The 20,171-nt window shown below is 42.9% G+C and overlaps 1 protein-coding gene across 1 annotated transcript in view; it reads left to right on the top strand.

Moving 5' to 3' along the window:
* The window catches only part of MCOLN3 (mucolipin TRP cation channel 3), a 40,914-nt gene that overhangs the window by 3,219 nt on the left and 17,524 nt on the right, over positions 1 to 20,171 (top strand). Inside the window, exons 2-9 of the mRNA XM_059728014.1 lie at positions 3,745 to 3,974; positions 7,203 to 7,370; positions 9,819 to 9,972; positions 14,274 to 14,358; positions 14,438 to 14,534; positions 15,128 to 15,227; positions 17,137 to 17,249; positions 17,355 to 17,504. Of these exons, the coding sequence (XP_059583997.1) occupies positions 3,745 to 3,974; positions 7,203 to 7,370; positions 9,819 to 9,972; positions 14,274 to 14,358; positions 14,438 to 14,534; positions 15,128 to 15,227; positions 17,137 to 17,249; positions 17,355 to 17,504 (1,097 nt within the window). The remainder of the gene's footprint in view (positions 1 to 3,744; positions 3,975 to 7,202; positions 7,371 to 9,818; positions 9,973 to 14,273; positions 14,359 to 14,437; positions 14,535 to 15,127; positions 15,228 to 17,136; positions 17,250 to 17,354; positions 17,505 to 20,171) is intronic.

The raw sequence follows: 20,171 nt of genomic DNA, 5'->3' as shown, positions 1-20,171 counted from the left end.
GGGGTCCCAGCCAGATGGAGACCATGCTTGCCCACCCAGGCAGTGTGGTAGCTCTGGCAGCAGGTGCCGGGCAGATGGGCTGGGGTGCCCAGGCAATGGTGCAGGGGTGGGAGGCAAGTTTGGCAGCAGTGGTGACACTGGCAGTGACTTCTGGAAGGAGCCACCACCACCAGGACTGCCAGGAAGCTAAGTCCAGCTGCTGCACTGCCTCAGCCCCTCTTTGAACCCTGGGGCGATGGAACCAGCTGCATGCACCATGGCTTGGGTTGCCTCCCCTGCACCTGGGCTGGGTGAGGCTAAGGGACCCGCTGAGGGCTAGATACAGCCTACCAAGGGATTGTATCTGGCCCACAGGCCATATATTACCTACTCTTGCTGTAAACCGTTTTGGAAGATTAAACTATAGGTTGTTGTTTTTGTTCTATTTTTTTTCAATTGAGATGTTGAAGGAATCAAAGTTGCTAGTGGTCTGTACCATAATGTGATTCTCTGAGCCCTAGACTATAGGCTACTGGATTTTTTTTTTTTAATCTAAATATACTTGGATTAAAACCACCCTCATCCAAAGATATTCAGAGCTATGTTAGAGTTTAACGCTTGCAATTTCTTGAATCTATATGGACTGCAGTACTGACTACCTAATCTTACACTCCTAGCTGCACATTATTTTTTGCTGAAATCAATGCAAGTTTTCTGTGAAACACTTGATTGTCACAGTCCTTGTATAAACTCAGCCATGGTCCTGAAGGCTTTTATAGCATATTACCCAGGAAATCTCCATCCCAAATATGTATTCCAATGCCCTTGGCCTCCTATGGATTAGGAAATGTGGCTGTTCTAAAACAGATGTCTGTTCCTTATTCTCAGGACAACAGAACATTGACTTGCATCACTGGAGATAGATCTCTGTGTGTGGTTGTTGGTATTATCTCTACTTGTAGCTTTGGACTGCAAAATATATTGATGTTTGATTAATAGAAGTCACTCTTCCACAACACTTTCTTGCTGCTGTTCTCTAAATTACAGATATGGTTCTTAAAAGAACTTGGCTTCCTTTAATTTTTATAATGGTGGGGGTGGAGGAAAGTGTTGAGGAGACTAGAAAAATGTGTGTTGAGTGTTTTAAATACAGTATATAGGTCAATATTGCAAGTTTGATGCCTGATAGTCTGCATGAATGTTAATGAGTGAAAAATATTTGTTATATGTAATTATGGCCTCTACCTATTTTGAGGCTGGTGAGCTAGGATCTTTCAATAAGCTATATTAAGTTAAAATTTTACCTAGTTGGAATATTGAAACTGATTTACAATAAGTACTAATGTTTTAGCTCCTGTTTTACATTAAAGCTTATTATTGTGATCTCCAGTAAAAAAAACAAAACAAAACTCATGAGTTTCAGGACTTGAAGTTCTTTTTACAGTTTGTCTGCTGTCTGGGAAACGAAGGTTGGAATGTTTATAGCCTGGGTCGTCCCAGGGCATATGTAAGAAATAATTTGATTTATATAGTTGGAAGAAATGTTAGACAAGTTCTTGTGTATAAAGTACCCTAACACTGCCCATGTTAGATCCCAATTATAGGACTAATTCAATAAACAATAATCTGGAGAGACAGTGGTAGATGTTACCTGAGGAGGGGCATTTTGTGCCCAAAAGATTGTCCAGCATAGCTCACAAGTATATAATTAGATGAATAAAAGATATTACCTGTTTCTTGGGGAATTAAGGCTCTGCATGGTATTTCAAATGCTTGTGTTTAATAGAGTACAATGACTACCATCAAAGTTGAATTTTGAATTTTGATGTTTGAATTGTGCTTAGATTTTAAGGAAATCTGGTAGTTGGAATCAGAGATTGAAATGAAGGCTTTGTGGCTCGTGTAGCTTTAAAAACTGACTTTTGCCCATTTTAAAACATGCCTCAAGTATATTTAAAAATTTGGACAGAAATGAGGATAGAAATGAGAGGAAACAAATTTTAACTTCTCAATTTTAGTTGAAGCAAAACTCTACCTTGTCCACGTATTAAAAATAAGTTTTCTGAGAATTTAAATTTTGTAAGCTCTTGACCTAGTTGCTCCAAAACATGATAGTAAGAAACTTTTTCTGATAAAACCTGGAATAAAGTAAATCTTTATTCAGTTCCTTCTTACAATATAGCAGATGTAGGTGAAGAAATCTCCAACTACAAGTACACTTATTACAGGGTTCTTCTATAGTATGACTTGAGAATTATTGGAGATCACAAAAAGTCACCACCTCCAGCACCATTTTAAAACAAGCAAAATTGGTAGCAACTTATTTGCCACCTTGTTCACCCTCCAGGCTTAAAGGTTTTATGCTTCAAGCTTTTTTTTCCCTTGTAAATCACAAGGGCTAGAAATGTACTGTAATATCTTTAAATTGAAGGCAAGAGTCTCATGTAGTTGCCCAACACTGGAATGGGACTCATATTGGAAGAGATGCAGAAAAGCAGAGTAGATATGCACATTTTTAATAAGATCAATATAGAGCATAAGCTTTCATGAACTTGGGCTCACTTCATCAGCAGCTGTGAAAGGACAAACATAGAGCAGTGTATAAAGTTGAGAGCGACTTGAATACAAAAGGTGGGAAGGGGGAGGGAGAGGAAGGGGAGCAGGGAAGAAAGAGTGCTGGGATTGGCAGGCAAACAAGTTAAAGATCCATAGGAACAAAGGGGTCATAAAAACTATTCCAGGTAATGAGATATGAATATGTAGTCCTGGTTTAGCCCATACTTAACGCAATCCAGTCTGTGCATTATTTTTTGTTTCTCAATTTTCTGTTTAAACTGTTTTTTAAAATGTTGCTGTTGGAGAAAAGCAGTCCTGCAGTTGGAATATCTAGGAAGGTTAAAGTACTCTGCACCAGGCCTTTGTGTCTTTCTGCAACTGATGTCAGGCAGGTGTTCATTGTTTCTTATCCGTACAGATCGTCCAGTCTATCCAGTGTAGACGGCAGAGGGGCACTGTAATCAGGTGATAGTGTATATGACATTGTAGAATTGCAAATGAATGAACCTTAGATGTTATACTCCTCGTTATTTAGCGCAATGGTTTGGCCTGTAATAACATGGACTTCAGATTAATATGTCTAACTACCTCTCTTGGAAGAGACAATGACCTTGTAATAGTAACTTTAGTTTTGGACTAGTTGCCACCTCTAAATTTAGCCTAGTGTAAAGGAGAATTGGCATCTGAAAATGTTCTTTTTTATTTGAAAGGGTTTCAAGACCTTGTATTTAGCCTGGTTCTACTTTTTTTTTATACAACAGAATCGTAGCTCTAGGAGATAGATAACAAGTACCCATGAAAGCTGATATTTATATATGACTTTCTGCCCCACAGATCTATTTTGCTTTGTGCCTATAATTTATTTTGTATGTGGCTTTGTTGTGAGAAGAAAACAGAGCGTGTATGGCTATTAAGTCTGTATCTCCAACCGGACAAAAATCTCACAGCCAAGTCTTGGGTCTAATACTTGATATGTAAATTAAATGGCTTGTCAAAAGCTTAACTGTTACAAATGCAGTTCTTAAAAAGACATGAAATAAAGACTTTGGGTCTTGCTCTCAGTGCAATGTAATGTGCCAACATTTTGTAGAAGACTACAACCAAGATCTCAGTTTCATTAGCACAATCTGAAATTGTGTGCGTGTGTGTGTTCATGTTTGTTCCCAACTGACTTGCACAATGTTGTTGTTCTCTCCTCCCTCTCCCCAGAAATGGAAAATAATGAAGTGGTTATAAGCAGCTGCAGTTCTCATGATGATGAAAATCTTTACAACTACAAACAGCACCCTTCTATATCACAAGAGTTACTCTTAGAAGACCAACTTAGAAGGAAACTTAAATTTTTTTTCATGAACCCATGTGAGAAATTCTGGGCCCGGGGAAGAAAACCATGGAAACTTGGGATTCAGCTTTTAAAAATAGTGATGGTAACCATCCAGGTAAATAAGTTTGGGAGCAGGGGCTTCCATTTTGGAGAAGGGCAACTGGCAAATGCTGTGCTTGCTCTGACACAATGCAACTGTATCAACAGAAGCTTCCTCTTGTGTTGATGAACATCAGAGCATTGAAACTATGGCATATTGTGTCATAATAAATATTAAATGTAAATATACTACATAAGGCCTTTGTCTTTTTACGCATTTAGTTCTGTCAGAATGAAACTTCAGTTCTTTCATAATTTTCTTCCTACCTAACCTTGTAATTTGATTTGCAAATCACCTTTTCTGCTGACTAAATGCTGGGGAAGGCAGCTGGCTCCAGCGTATGGGGCTTCCCTCTTGTGCTGTGTGAGTGCTGGGGCTGTGCATGTGTGGTGGGGAGCACTGGCAATAGACTGCCTGGTGGAGGCAATAGACTGCCTCTTGCTGTGATGTGCAGTGCTGGCCAGAGCTGTGCCCTGCCGGGCACCAGCACCTGCGCTGGACGTGAGCGAGCCGAGTGCCTTCGACTGCTGCTGCTACCATCTTCTGGGGCTGTGTGCAATGCGGTGAGTGTGGGGAGGTGTCCCTACACTCCACCCCCTTCACACCTACACCCTGCCCACCCAAGCTCCATGCTGCTGCCACCCCCTGGGTGTGGGCTTCATGCTGCCACTAGCCCCAGCCCCACGCTACATGCTCCCATCCAGCTGTAGCTTGGCCCATGCCTCTGCCGCTTCCCTACCTGCTGCCCGGAGCCAGTGGGAGACTGGGGTAACAGAGCAGGTCCCTGGGGGCTGCAGCAGTGGCAGCAGCAGCCCTGCCTGGAAGCTGGCTGCTGGCCAGGCCAGACCCTACCACCCATTAGGGTAGGAGTGAGGTGCAATAGGATACATTTGGGGAGGGTGTACATGTGGGTACCTCGCTCCCACCCTTGTGGGTGGAAGGGCTGGGTGGGATGCAATTAATTGGTGGGTGTCATGGGCCAGATGAAAGTGCCTAATGGGCCAGATCTGGCCTGCAAGCCATATTTTGCCTGCCCCTGCCCTAGAGCTATACCTTGTGTAGATAAGATTTGATATGTCAGGATGATTGATAACTTAGTTACCCTCATTTAGAAATTATATTTCCAGGTTTCACCAAATCTGGAAAAAAAATCTCTGTTAGCCTAGTGACTGGCTGCCTTACTTTATGGCAATTTTTCATAATTTTCCTTCACTCTGACCATTGGAAGTAAAGTCAGTGAAGAGAATATTGGGCTTTCATTCAGACTATAAAAATTATTTTAAAAATCTCTCTCTGCAAAATTAATAGCTAACATGTGTGGTCATTTACTCCTAATATTAATAATTGCTTTTAGTATAATAGCAGAATGTTGTGTCCATAATCGTTAATCTTTGTAGCTTTCACCTGTGCACAACAGGTGGAACAACCACATTCCCCCCTTTATATTGTCCCAGAATGTCTCTTTCAATTTATTTTACTAGGATTGACATTGGAAGTTGGCAATTACTTTCAAAACTCATGTAATGACTTGCAACTCTGACAGGAGAGGAGAAAATAGGGTTGTAGTGTTGTAGCCATGGTGGTCCAGGAAATGTGCAAGAAGCAAGAGGTTGTTTTTGGGTGACATCCTTTATTAGACTAAATGTGGAGTTGGGAGAGACACTAGACAAGTATTGCCCTTTAGGTCATTGAAAGAGGAGGAGTGGGGATGACAGTTTTCTTAAACTGTTGGATTCTCCTCTATCTGGATGGGAAATGACAAGAGGAGACAAAGATAACCATAGTAAAAGAGTCATCTACTAAACCAACTACTTTTTGGGGTGCAGCTGAAAATTCAAACATCCTCTTGTTTTTCTTCCTGTACTATGAAATAAAGAACTGAAGTGAGAGTTCAGTCTCTAATGTGATGAAACCATGGCTGTCATTGGGAGAGGAGTTCTACTCTAAGGCTGTTGACAGATGCTTACTTAAAGACATGATGTAATCTGATCTGTAATCCCAACAGCTGCTCCTCCCGCCATGCCACATGGGCATGATAGGACATGCTATTTTGGGATTGGGGATTAGATCCCAATTGCACCTTACTTGCCAGTGCAGGGGGGGAGCTTGGGATCATGATCCTAGGCTTCCTCTGCACCAGCAAGTTGAAAACTCGGTGTCCACAATCCAGTTGATTATTAGCTGAGGCCAGGGAATGAACTGGGGTCTGGTTAAAGCCCCACCTGGGTGGCACACGTGGCTTTTACAGTTTCTAGAACATGGGAACTCTGGAACTGGGAAGCCTTTTCTGGATCCTGGGGTCCTGTCATGTTGGGACATTTAAAAACTGTATTTGTGACTGGGCTGAACATGCAGTTTTATGACTTCTCCAGTGCAAAGGGACTGGTGAGAGGCTCCTTGATCCTATGGTCCCCAGGCACTGGGGATGTCAGAAAACCACATATGGAATACAGCTGTATACACGATTTCTAAAAGTCTGGGGTGCAGTTAGCCCAATGTTGGGGAGATGTTCCCTGATACCAGGCTCACTACCCCTCCACCATCTGCCCCCGTGGGTCAGCAGGGCCTGGCATCCAGGGACTTGTTCTTTCCCCAGCCCAAGTAGGTAGGGGACAGCTATATCCCAAGCCCTTGGGCTTCCCTGTGTTGGATCGTGACACCCAGCTGGGCACTGGGATCTGTCATGGGCCAGCTCCAGTGCCACATGTTCAGTTTAAAAACAATTGAGTCACAAAGTGTGTGGGGAATAACTTTATGGCTCATTTACTGTATTAAATTGACTTATTAATTGATTTAAATTGACTTGAACATGTGGTCATATAGCTGGTTGTTCCTCCTCTAGCCTGGGTCAGGAGCCAGCCTTCCCCCTTTCCTACCTCAAATTAAACAGAAAAACAAATTAACAGCAAAATCCACCGCCCCCTGTCTCTTCTGTCCAGGGCAAGGGCTTTGCTATAGTGCTGCCCAGTTGCCTTTCTTCTCAGCTTCCCTTCTTCCCAGTCAGTCATCCCTATCAGCTGGCCCAGTGCTCCTAGACATGCTGGCTATTATTCTCTAACCCTCTGCAGCTGGGCTTTCACCCCTGAACCATGCACCTTGTTATAGACTGGGTTATTATTAAAGGTGTGATTAATCTGTTAATCATGCCTTAAATGTAACACGCATCAGGGACCTAAGCCACCAAAAGCCAGTTTTCTATTAGGAATTAAAACACAATGTCTTTTTTTTTTTTTTCTTTTTCAGTTGGTAGTTTTTGGATTGAGCAATCAAATGGTGGTGGCCTTCAAGGAGGAGAACACTGTGGCATTCAAACACCTCTTTTTGAAAGGATATACAGACAGAATGGATGATACTTATGCTGTATATACACAAAAAGATGTCTATGACCAGATATTCTTTGCAGTAAACCAGGTAAAGACTTTTATTATAATGTGTATATTATATAAACATTTTACAAAAATCAAATCCCCTATAAAATGGACCTGAAATCAAACAGTCTCTGAAATGAGGATGATTGTTGACTTTTATTTGGGGAGAAGGAGAGGGGTATCATCCTTTTGTCCACCAAAGGGGAAGCAAAATAAATATAGGAATACCGGAAAGAATCCTGGAGTTTGTATCTTCAAGATCTATGTATCCATGGCTAAAGTAAAAGAGAGATTCAACTAACATTCTTTTTCCTGTAAAATTATAGCAGGAAAACTACTTTGTTGAGCTAGGGAAGAGAATAGATGTGCTCTCATATAATTTAATCTAACTCTGGCTTTATATACACTGGCTTAACCAGTAAATATATAGTGGTTAAGAGCCTCCACTTGTAGTCCTTTTGAATAGTAAGCATGTAGACTTGTCACAACTTCTCTAATGGATTTGTTAACTTTGGATGGGTTTTTTTGTTTTGTTTTGTTTTTTGAAGGACCCAGTTAGACTAAACTAAATAAAACTTCAAATAAGACTGGCATTTTGGCATAGTTGTCTTTTTTTGGATAACTCAATGTCAGGGTTCAAACCTCAAAAAACGAGGTCCCTATTCTTATACTTAGCTTTTGTTTTGGCATCTAGTACAGAATTGTGTTCCTAGTTCTGTCCATTAGTGCTTCTGGATACCTAACTTTGGTGGTACAAAATATTCCGATTACACTTTTAACTTTCAATGGCATGAACTCTGCTAGTAGACTAGGTCTCTGAAAAGTAGACTACCTCAAAGAAGCTGTAAATGAGAGTGAGGTATTGCTCAAAGTACTCAGAGTTTTAGTACCATGGTTTTAACATATACAGTGTTTCTAAATATAAATATATATATATAAAAAAAGAGTTAAGTTTTTCACATTTCTAGACTTTAAGAACAACACCAAAAATCGTAAGAGTAGGCAATATGCATATACTAAACCGTGCTGTGTGAAACAAGCATGTGATAATAGAGCTCACTACTTGGTGTGGTGCCTTGAATTATTAATTATGTAAGCAATAATCAAACTGTGCTTATTTACAGACACCGTGTAACACAAATAGCCTGAGGCCAGTCATTTCCATTGATCTAATGAACATCTCCAGTTTCAACACTGGATGGAAAAGTCTGATCAGTCTTTTCAATTTAAAGATATTAAATAAAGCTTTCTAATGCTCCATTGAGTCTTGTGCTGCTCAATAGACTTATAGTTAAGTGTAGTGTACTGGAAAGCAAGAGTATGTAGGTAAGGCTTTTACAATGCAATGTTTTCCAGCTGAAACACTTCCAAATAACCTTTTTCCCCTCATCTCACTTTTTGCAGTTGTGGGTAAGTGGGCAGATCTTACCAAAATTCAAAGTTTAAAATTAAAGTGGACATTGTTATTGGTGGTGCTGCCTAATTTGAAAACACAGGGAGATTAGTGGTTAGAGTGCTAGCATAGGACTTAAGTTGTTGCTTCAGTTTGTTGCTCTGTCACAAGCTGTGAGAGAGGGAAGAAGGAAGTTCCTTACTCCCAGGAGGCTTTTAAAGATCTTTGCTTAGACCTCTCTATTAGTTTGGGAGGCCTGTGACTATTTGTAACAGGCTAATAGAAGAATCTTGGGTAAGGAAGAAGGAAAAATTATATAAGCCAAAAGTGTTTTGGAAAAAGAAATATACTGCCAGATTTGCAGGACCTGAAGACAAGGGGTTGACACACACAAATGAAAAGGAAATAGATCTTGCAGACAGATGATGTTTCTTAGTAAACCTAGTATAAAGTGAAACTTACAGTCTTCTGATTGGGGAGAATCATTTTGCTCACTGAATTTTGTTCCACTGCCTTCAATTGAATATAAATATATAGCAGGAATTATTTTTAAATATACCTGCTTTCCATCTTTCACTGGAGGTCAGACAAGTTCAGAGATCACTGAAAAACAAGTTGGGCACATTAGGATGGATGTCTGGCTATATCTAAAGAACACAAGGTGATGCTAAGAAGGATATATGGGAAGGTGTAAAGATCACTTGCACTGCCATGTCCATGAATGTTTCCAATCCACAGATTTCCAAGTTCTTCGTAAGTCATGAAATACTTGGCCTCTCTTTGTTAGGGACTTGTAAAGAGAACATTTAATGGCAAACACTTAGTTTAGGATCCTCTTGCCCAGGTAAAAATATCTGAAAGTTGGTGAGCTCTGATTATGGAGTGTGATTGTGGAAGTTCCAAATTGTTTAAATTTTACCAAAACACTAAGATGGTTGTAGTGTGCATTCAAATGAACACTGCTGGGTTTTTTGGTTTTGTTTTGGGGCTGTTGTTTTTTGTTTTTTGTTTTTTTTTGGGGGGGGGGGGGTCCTTCAAAGGCTGTAGGATTCCTGACAGTGTTTAACCTCATTTGACTAGTTGTTGCTTTTGACTTAGTACTTGCAGCTGCGCAACATATCTGTTGGAAACCATGCTTATGAGAAGAAAGGAGTAGAACACACTGCTATGGCTATATGTCAACAATTCTACAAACGAGGAAGCATCTGCCCTGGAAATGATACCTTTGACATTGACCCAGAAATTGAAACTGGTGAAATTGCTGCTTAATATCTTATTTAAACTCTTAGATTTTAAATTAGTTATCTATGTTTGTTTATTTGTTCTCTGGCTGTTGAATACTGAAACAGATTTCTAAAGCATATCAAATTTCCCATGGGTGAATCTCTAGGATTTTGAAAAAGGGGTTGCAGATGACATGGTACATCATCACCAATGCAACACATTTTCCTCCAGTTGAGAAATTAGAAGCTTTACTAACATGCTATGGGGCTAGTGCTATATTATTCACCTTAAGATAAAAGCAAAAACAAATATAACTATTAGAATGAACACTATTTTGCTAAAATTCATATAAAGTTAAAAAAAACAAACAAGCAAACAATAGAATCATAGAAAATTAGGGTATTGGACGGGACCTCAGGAGGTCATCTAGTGCAGTCCCATGCTCAGGGCAGGACTATCCCCAACTAGATCATCCCAGCCAAGGCTTTGCCTGGCTAGGTCTTAAAAACCTCCAAGGACGGAAATTCCACCACCTCTCTGGGTAACCTGTTCCAGTGTTTTATTACCCTCCTAGTGACAAAGATTTTCCTAATATCTAACCTAAACTTCCCTTGTTGTAACTTGAGACCACTGCTCCTTGTTTATTTGCCACCACTGAGAATAGTCTAGCTCCTTTCTCTTTGGAACCACCCTTCAGGTAGTTGAAAGCTGCTATTAAATACCCCTTCAGTCTTTTCTTCCCTGCCTTAATATGCCCCGTTCCCTTAGCCTCTCCTCATAAGTCATATGCCCCAGCCCCCTAATCATTTTTGTTGCTCTCCACTGGACTCTCTTCAATTTGTCTACACCTTTTCTATAGTGGGGGGCCCAAAACTGAACACAGTACACCAGATATGGCCACACCAGTCCTGAATAGAGGGGAATAATCACTTCCCTTGATCTGCTGGCAACACTTCTCCTAAAGGAACCCACTATGCCATTAGCCTGCTTGGCTACAAGAGCACACTATTGACTCATATTTGGTTTACTATCTACTGTAACCCCCAGGTCCTTTTTTTGCAGAGCTGCTGCCCAGCCAGTCAGTCCCCAGCCTGAACCAGTGCATGGGATTGTTCCATCCTAAGTGCAGGACTTTTCACTTGTCCTTATTGAACCTCATGAGATTCCTTTTGGTCCAATCCCACAATTTGTCTAGGTCTCTTTGAATCCTAGCCCTACCTTCCAGTGTATCTGTTACTCCACCCACCTTGGTGTCATGTGCAAACTTGCTGAGGGTGCACTGCATTCCACTTTCCAGGTCTTTGATTAAAATATAGTGGCAGTGTGTCCTCAGTCCTATAATCATTATAATGAAATGTACCTAGTTTCATAGTTGGTAGGGTCAGAAGGGACCTGAGCAAATCATCAAGTCTGACCCCCTGCCATGGGCAGGAAAAAGTACTGGAGTCAAACAACCCCAGCGAGGTGTTTGTCTAACCTCCTCTTAAAGACCCCCAGGGTAGGAGCCAGCACCACTTTGCTTGGAAGTTGGTTCCAGGTCCTAGCTGCCCTGACAGTGAAGTAGCGCCTCCTGATGTCTAGTCTGAATCTACCCTCTGCCAGCTTGTGACCATTATTTGTAGTCACTCCTGGTAGTGCTCGGGGGAACAGGGACTCCCCCAATGCCTGCTGGTTCCCTCTGACTAGTTTGTAACAGGCCACTAGATCCCTCCCTCAGCCTTCTCTTGTGGAGGCTGAACAGGTTCAGGTCCCTTAGCCTCTCCTCGTAGGGCCTGCCCTGCTGCCCCCGATCATGTGAGTAGCCCTCCTCTGGACCCTGTCCATGTTGTCCACATCCCTCCTGAAGTGCAGCGCCCAGAACTGGACGCAGTACTCCAACTGCGGCCTGACCAGTGCTGCATAGAGGGGGAGGATCACCTGCTTGGACCTGCTTGAGATGCATTTGTGGATGCATGACAAGGTGCGGTTGGCCTTCCTGACCACGTCCCCACGCTGTCGGCCAGTGTCCATTTTGGCATCAATAATGACTCCAAGATCCTTTTCTGCCTCTGCACTGACGAGAAGGGAGTTCCCCAGCCTGTAGGTATGCTGCTGGTTCTTCCTTCCCAGGTGCAGCACCTTGCACTTGTCAGTGTTGAAACCCATCCTGTTCTCATCCGCCCACCCCTGTAACCTATCTAGGTCCAATTGCTGCCTATTTCTCCCTTCTAGCATGCCCACATTGCCCCACATCTTAGTGTCATCAGGAAATTTGAATAGGGTGCTTTTTACCCCCTTGTCCAAGTCACTGATGAAGATGTTGAACAGCGCAGGTCTGAGGACCGAGCCCTGGGGACCCCCACTACCCACATCCCTCCAGGTTGAAAATGACCCATCCACCACCACTCTCTGGGTGCGGCCCTCCAGCCAGTTAGCGACCCATTTGACTGTATAGGTGTCGATGCCACACTGACCTTGTTTTTTAATGAGAATGGGGTGAGAGACAGTGTTGAAGGCCTTTGTGAAGTCCAGAAAGACTATGTCCACTGCTACCCCTGCGTCTAAGGGTTTTGTGACCTGGTCATAGAAGGCCACCAGGTTGGTCTGACAGGACCTGCCTCTAATGAACCCGTGTTGGTTGCCCCTAAGCATAATCTCCTCTGCTGGCCCCACGCGCACATGTGCCAGGATAATTCTCTCAAAAAGCTTACCCAGGATTGAGGTAAGACTGTCTGGCCTATAGTTTCCTGGGTCCTCCTTCCTCCCTTTTTTGAAAATGGGAACCACATTGGCCCTTTTCTAGTCCTCTGGCACCACACCAGAGCACCATGAGTGCTCATAAAGCCATGCCAGGGGTCCCGCAATGACCTTTACTAATTCCCTCAGCACTCTGGGGTGGAGGTCATCAGGACCAGCTGACTTAAATATGTCCAGTCCCTCCAGAAGTTCCCTGACTAGATCCTCACTGACCCTAGGCCTGGGTGTGCCTCCCCCGGGGCCTGAGGGGGTCCCAGCGGACAGGCTGATCTGGTCCCTGCTCAGGAAAATGGAGGCAAAGAAATCATTAAATAGGTTAGCCTTGTCATCTGGTGCAGCAACCTGATTTCCTAGCGTGTCTTGCAGAGGCCCCATGTTACCCGGTACCTGCTTTTTGCCCCCTATGTATTTAAAAAAGGACTTCTTGTTGTCCTTGATCTGGGTAGCTAGTCCCAGTTCCATCCTGACCGCCCCCCTGCAGCCCCGAGCAACCGAGGTATAGTCCTCTTATTTAGATTTATAAAACAAAAATCTAGCCCCCTTGAATGTTTTGACAGTGTATCCAATACTTCACTGTCAGTCATTTCTATATCTGAATTAAAGTTTTTAACTAGGGCTAAAACCAGCCATCTGCAGGGCTGTGAAACCGAAGAAAGATCTTACCTGGAATGGCTAACAGATGTCGAAACTACAAAAGAAAGGATAGTTTGAATAGTAGAACATCAAGACCACTAAAAGGGAGAAGGATTGTTAACAAGGAGTGGAGAGAGATTAATAGAAACCGGGGAGACAATGAGCCATGAATGAGCTCTCTCATCACTGCCTGAATAGCAGTGCTGCTGCCCCTCCCAGGCATCTGATTTTAGGGTGGAGCAGGAATCAAAGTGTGTGTGTGTGGGGGGGGGGGGGGGAGGGGTGCAACTACACCACTGCACCTACCCCCCCACATCCCCCATTTCCACCCTTGAAATTGCCACGGAATGTAAAATGTTCCTCATCTCACAGCTTCTTCAATTTTGTGAACATATGCTCTGTTTTAAAACTTAGTTCAACTCATCACTTATGAAACACTTTGTTCTGTATTTTAAAACAAACTGATTCTAAAGCTCTTCAGATGAGGAAAGTAACTTTTGATTTTTTGACAGAACTGTAGGTTTTTTCTGTGGCCCGTCTCACCATTTTGTGAACTCCTTGTTCATTAATGTATTTCCCCTCATAACTTGCCTGTAAGGTAAGAAAGGAGTAACTGTTAATTAAGTGAATAATGCACTGAGCTGGCATACGGGAAAGGCAGCACTGTTACAAGACTTTTTTCTGACGTGACTGATCCATCTGAGGTATACAGTTAATAGCAGCATTCACTGTAGTTTTAGGGATAGTTTAGACAAAGACGTCCATGGTCTGGTTTGCATAGGGATGATCCTGCTTTGAGTAGGGGCTTGGATTAGATGGCATCCTGAGGTCCCTTCCAGCCCTACTTTTCTACGTTCTGTAATTCTGTGAGCATAATTGTCCTATGGGGGTTGGGGGTAGAATTAAAACCAACACTGAATCTACCCAATTTCATTGTTTGTACTTCTTCTTTAATGGCAGACTGTTTCTATATTGAGCCCATGATGCCCTTGGAAAACAGAACGCTGGGAAAGCATGATTTCAATTTCACTCTGGACTTTCATAGGTGAGGGGGAATACTTGGTTCCTGCACTTGTGTACAAAATATTATTACTGTGAAAAGCTAATACAAAATTGCCTTCCAGACTTGTAACAGTGCAGCTTATGTTTAATCTGAAGGCAATCAATCTCCAGACAGTTCGTCACCATGAACTCCCAGACTGTTATGATTTTACTTTGACTGTAAGTATAAGCTTAGATGTATCTTTATTTATCACTGTGAGAAATAATTGGTATTGATTATTGTAAGTGCAGTGCAGATCCTAAGGAAAAAAAATTGAAAAAAACATCAGGGACCAGAAATCAGCTGTCATTTGATATATGGCTTGGTTATAGGGTCTATAAATATATGGTGGTGGTGGTGGAAGCCACTAGTCACTTACCTGTGTTGGGACATCACAGAGAACAACAAAACAAACTGATCTGCAGCTTTTCAGTATGCTTCAAGGATTTAACCTTCCCCTTTTTGGAACAGTTGTGTGCTGATCAGATCTGAGTGGCACTTTAAATGACTGTCACTATTCTTATTCCAACAGACAGAAATGGGAAAATAAGTGATTCATCAGATTTTTACCTTTTTGTTAATCAGTTTTCAAGTTGATATATTAATATTTTATATTATCTTAGATGCATTTCCAAAGCTGCATAATTTCCCTCAGTAGATAGAAATATCTTCCAAATATACTATGACTGATTAGTGGCATAAAATAGATAAATATTTAGTAACTTTGTATGCACACTTGTAACTGTACAAACTCTTTCCCCACCTTTAATAGATACTGTTTGACAATAAAGCTCACAGTGGAAGAATCAAAATAAGTCTAGACAATGATATTGCCATTAGGGAATGTAAAGACTGGCATGTTTCTGGATCAAGTAAGTAGTTAAAACATTTCCAGATGACTCTGAACTGAGTTGTATTTCATTTTTTTTCTCTCTGTCCCCTTTCCAACTAAGATGAGGAATTTTTGATAAAGTGGTGGTTTTATAAATAACCTTTAATTTTCAACATTTAACCTTTTATTTAAAATGTTGGGGCACTAAACATTGATTTAAAATTTGAGAACGGACAACCAGTGCCAAAACTGAATACTCCTAGTGGAAAATAGGGAAAATTTAAAAAATCATGTATTCCTATAACAAGTGAACAAAACTAAGGAAGTAGACTTGCTTAATTTTGATTTTAAAATTTGGAATGGCTGGAATACTCTTAAAAGATTTTTTAAAATGGTGTATGAATGTGTATGGGAATTTACTCTTTATTCTTGTTTGAGACCCAAAGCTTTCCGTAGTGTACTGTTTTGTTTATTCCCTTGCCATTAAATGGAATGGTTTGAATAATATCCAGGATTTGAATGTTTTTGTTTTTTCCTCTTGTTATTTTGATTTTAAAGTCTTTGGGAAAATGGAGGGATGGAAAGAAAGGTGAAAGGAATACCAATCCTTTCCTAGTAAAGTGAAGTCCATGGAGGATGAGCAAAAAACTCTGCTAAAATTAAAGGGGTTTGTGTGAGGGCTGCTACTTGCTTAGCTCTAACTACACACTAGATGGCATACTAGCTCTAAATAGGTCTTGTGCATATACAAAAAGTTGATTGACATCACCTATGTGATGTTGATAACCTAAATTTTCATATATGTAAATTGTTGTTATAATGGACACTAACCATAATTTAGAGACAACTCTACTGGGCAGTCTGTAAATAGATCTCAAATTGAAGGCAAATTATACCAGCCATTTCTTAATGGTTCTAAATTTGTATCCATTTGGATTAAGGTACAAAATTTGCAGTACTCTTTTTTTTTGTGTGTATACAAAACATAGTTATTTTTGGGCTGTTCTAGAAAGGACCCTTGTGAGGTCACCTGAATCTTCAGTTCCCTGTTTTGAAGGTCTAAATAGTTTGTCTCTTTTCAAAACTATTGTGATTAACCAGATACAGAGCTCCTTGTCCAAGAAGCCCTTCAAACATAGATCCAATTATTAATAGGTTACTTTTTTGGGAGGTGGGGGGAGGTATGAGTAAAATTAGTATGATTTCTTAGTACTGGAATTTTAACACCATTTGTTCTGATTCTTAATTTAGACATGTGGTTTATAGAAAAGCTGTAGAATATAAGGTATTCAATTAATCCTCTAAGTAGCAAATATAGCTCTGATGCAAAATTTGACTTGTTTAAATCAGTTGAGTCTAAGTATGCATTTCTTAAGGCAAAATTGGTGCCAAAATCATGCCCACTATAATTTATAATGCTTGGCTGTTTTTGTGGAGTTGTTCAAGCAACCATCTGCATTGCTCTGGGAGGGAAGGCTTATCTAGTAGCTGAGCTATTGAAATGGAACTGAACACATGCACTGAAGAATTTCTGTGACTTTTTTATTCAGAAAACCCCTGTTGTGCCTCAATTTTTGTAGCTCTAAAACAAGGAACAAATACTTCATGCTCTCATGAGGCATTGTAGTCACTCCAGCATTATACTGTAGGGTAGTATTGGTAATAAAGATCATACAAAAGGATATTGCAGGCTATTTTGGCTTGTGAGCTCGGAAATGCTTGGAGAGTGAATACAGGAAAGCTTCTAAATGAGAAATGCTACTCACAGCTGAGCAGCAGCATTGGGTAGCTTGTTATAGTAATGCCTGTAATTCCAGAGATATGCTAATCTCCCTCTAAACTTTAATGGAGAAAATATTGAGAAGTTCTATAGAAAACTAAATTTGATTTAACTACATGCTCTAGACAGAGTTTAACATGTTTTGGCTTGCTTTTTTTTCCCTTCTCAGTACAAAAGAACACTCATTACATGATGATATTTGATGCCTTTGTCATACTGACTTGTTTAGCTTCATTGATTCTCTGCACTCGATCTGTTGCTAAGGGAATTCAGCTCCAAAGGGTGGGTACAGAACTTTCTCAGGAACACTTGCTAGTCTTTTAAACTTTAAAGTTTGATTGTAATCTCTCTCTTTCTTTTTTTTCCTCCTCACATCTCCCCCTTTAGGAATTAGTGCACTTCTTCCTACATTATTATAAGAAAGAAGTCTCTTTTGCTGATCAAATGGAATTTGTCAATGGGTGGTATATCATGATTATTGTCAGTGACGTCTTAACTATTGTTGGATCAACTCTAAAGATGGAAATACAAGCTAAGGTAAGATTTTCACATAGCAGATAGACACAAATAGAGTTTGAAACTTCACCCCAGTTTGAAATGAACATTTTGCAGGGAAAAAACCCACAAATCTTCAGTGACCAGCTGTATAGATTTCAGAAATCCAAATATGCATAGACAACTATATCTCTTTCTCTTCATTCTTAAGAAACTAACTTCAAAATGATTTTATAATCACTGCCTGCTCTACTCTGCTCCTTTCCATAGTCCCAACTGTACTGAAGAATAAGGCCTTGGGTTTAGAAAGGCGATTTAAAATGTTCCATATGCAATTTTACAACTTTTACAAGTGTTTTGGGGAAGGGGGACAGAAAGTCCTCCTCAAACAACACTTCCCTGGTATCTGATCTTCCGAAGTATGGCATCAGCTAGGAGAGCCATCAGTGTCCAAGGCTAGGGACAGAAGTTGTACATAAATTAGTTTAAGTGATCAGAAACTGGTTTAAACCTTTAACAGAACACATAAGTGCACAGAACGCATTCAGTGCACATAAACTGCTTTCAAAATGGCCCAAACCAGTTTGAGATGAACCTGGTTGAATGTAATACAGTATCAGACTTAACTGATTGAGCTCAAACTGGTTTATGTAACTTCTGTCCCAGACCTGCACATCTCTGCTGGTTGCTCCAGTGGCAGGGGCATGGCCAGCCCCAGCAGTAGCTTGGAATGAACTGGCTAGGGAGAAGTTTTAATTTCCCCCTCCCTCCATCCCCATCTCACTGGCATGGACCCTAGCTGGGGTTCACCGGGCACTCCCCGCCATCATTGTTGCAGTGGCAGGGCTGGGACATGGCCAGAGGCCTGCCAACATGGCCCCTGAGGCAGAGGAGGCAGGGAGGGGGGTTATGTCCCTCTGCCCCAGGGGACTGCAGACAGTGGTGGCAAGCGGTGGGATAAGCTCCTTCCTGCCTCTCCTGCCAGATGCTGGAGGGAGTAGGGAATAACCACCCTCCCTGTCCCCTTGCCTAAGGGGACCTGTGAGCTGGCCTCTGGCTGTGCTCCGACCCCTGTCACTGGAGTGACAAGGAGGCCAGGGCCTTGATGGGACAGCAGCCCCTGATCTGGTGTCTGGGAGCGTGACCTTGTTTCTGGTGGTGGGGCCACAAGTGGGGGTCAAAGCTGCCGCAGACTGCGTGGGGCAAGCGGCAGCACCAGGGCTTGGAGGGGGCCATAATCCCCCTAGCACAACTGCTGCTTCTCATCTGCGGCAGCTTTCCTTGCCCCACCCCCGCCCCCACCCGCAGCGTGGGCCCCCTGTCAGGAAGAGTTTCACATTCTGGGACACCATGACAGAGGCTGCTGCCCTTGTCAGGGTCACTCGCTCCCCCCACTGCTCCAGCATCAGGGGTGGGCCAGAGCCCAGCCAGAATGGTCCCCTTAGGCAGGGGGCAGGGATGGGGGTTATTTCCCCCTCCCTCTGGCAGCTGGCAAAGGGGGCAGGAGGGGGCTTATTCTGCTGCTCCCTCCTTGCAGGGAGCGAGTGGTGGCAGCAGCAGTTGGAGCGAGCAGACGCCTACTGTGGTCCTCCAGGGCAGAGCAGGGATTAAGGCCTAGGGGAGCCATACTGGCTGGCCTCTGGCCCTGCCCCGCAGCTGGAGCAGCGAGGAGGGAGTGACACTGCTTGGGGCTGCAGCCCCTTTCATGGTGTCCTGGAGCATAAGCCTCTTCACAGTGTGGGGGGGGGCCATGCTGCGGGCAGGAGCAGGGCAAGCTGCCGCAGACAAGCGGCAGCATTAGGGAGACTTGGGGGGCTACGACCCCCTTTGAGCCCTGGTGCTGCCTCCTGCCCTGCGCAATCCACAACAGCTCTGACCCCTGCTTGTGGCCCCCCTATCAGGATGAGGCTCATGCTACCTAGTCACCAGGACAGGGGCTGTTCCCCATCAGAACCCTGCCCCCTCACCACTCCAGGGTCGGGCCGGCAGGGCCCCTTAGGTGAGGGGGCAGGGAGGGGGATTATTCTCCCCTCCCTCTAGTGTCTGGTGGAGGGGGCAGGAGGGAACTTATCCTGCTGCTTCCCCCATGCAAGGAGCGAGTGGCAGTGGTCAGGGCAGGTAGACCCTGCTGTGGTCTCCGGGGGGCAGTGGAGGTAGAGGGGGGTATAACCCCATCCCTGCCGCTTCTGCTTTAGGGGCCATGTTGGCTGGTGTTTAGCTGTGCCCGGCCCCACCACTGCAGCAGCAAGCGAGGAGCACCCGGTGGAACCGGCTGGGGTCCATGCTGGTGGGACAGGGAGGAGGGAACCCCTCCCTGGCCAGTTCACTCCAGGCTACTGCTGGGACTGGTCATGCCCCCCAGCCCAGCTTCCCTTCAGCTATGGACTGCTCTAGTGCCCCTGGCTCCTGGCATAAGCCACTGCAGGTATGTGCCTGCATTTCGTGAATGTCTATTCACTTGCAAATTGGTTCAGTCTAGGCAGGTCAGACTAACCTGCAAAGATTGAATCAATTCAGGCTCCAGCTTTCTGAATGTCTGTCCCTAGCCCAAGAATACTTGATAGACCACCACCATATGCTCCACAACAGCAATCCTTTACTTGCATCTTCTTCAAGTAAAGGTAACATTGTCCCAGATGTGTGCAGTCTATCCTAACTAGTTTTTACTGTATAATGTGCAACCACTCAAGCCTCTCAAAATAACTCTAG

The sequence above is a fragment of the Alligator mississippiensis genome, chromosome 5, assembly GCF_030867095.1.
Source record: "Alligator mississippiensis isolate rAllMis1 chromosome 5, rAllMis1, whole genome shotgun sequence".
Taxonomy (NCBI): Eukaryota; Metazoa; Chordata; order Crocodylia; family Alligatoridae; genus Alligator; species Alligator mississippiensis.
Note: the sequence above shows the minus strand (reverse complement) of the source record. Positions and strands in the feature narration are given on the sequence as shown.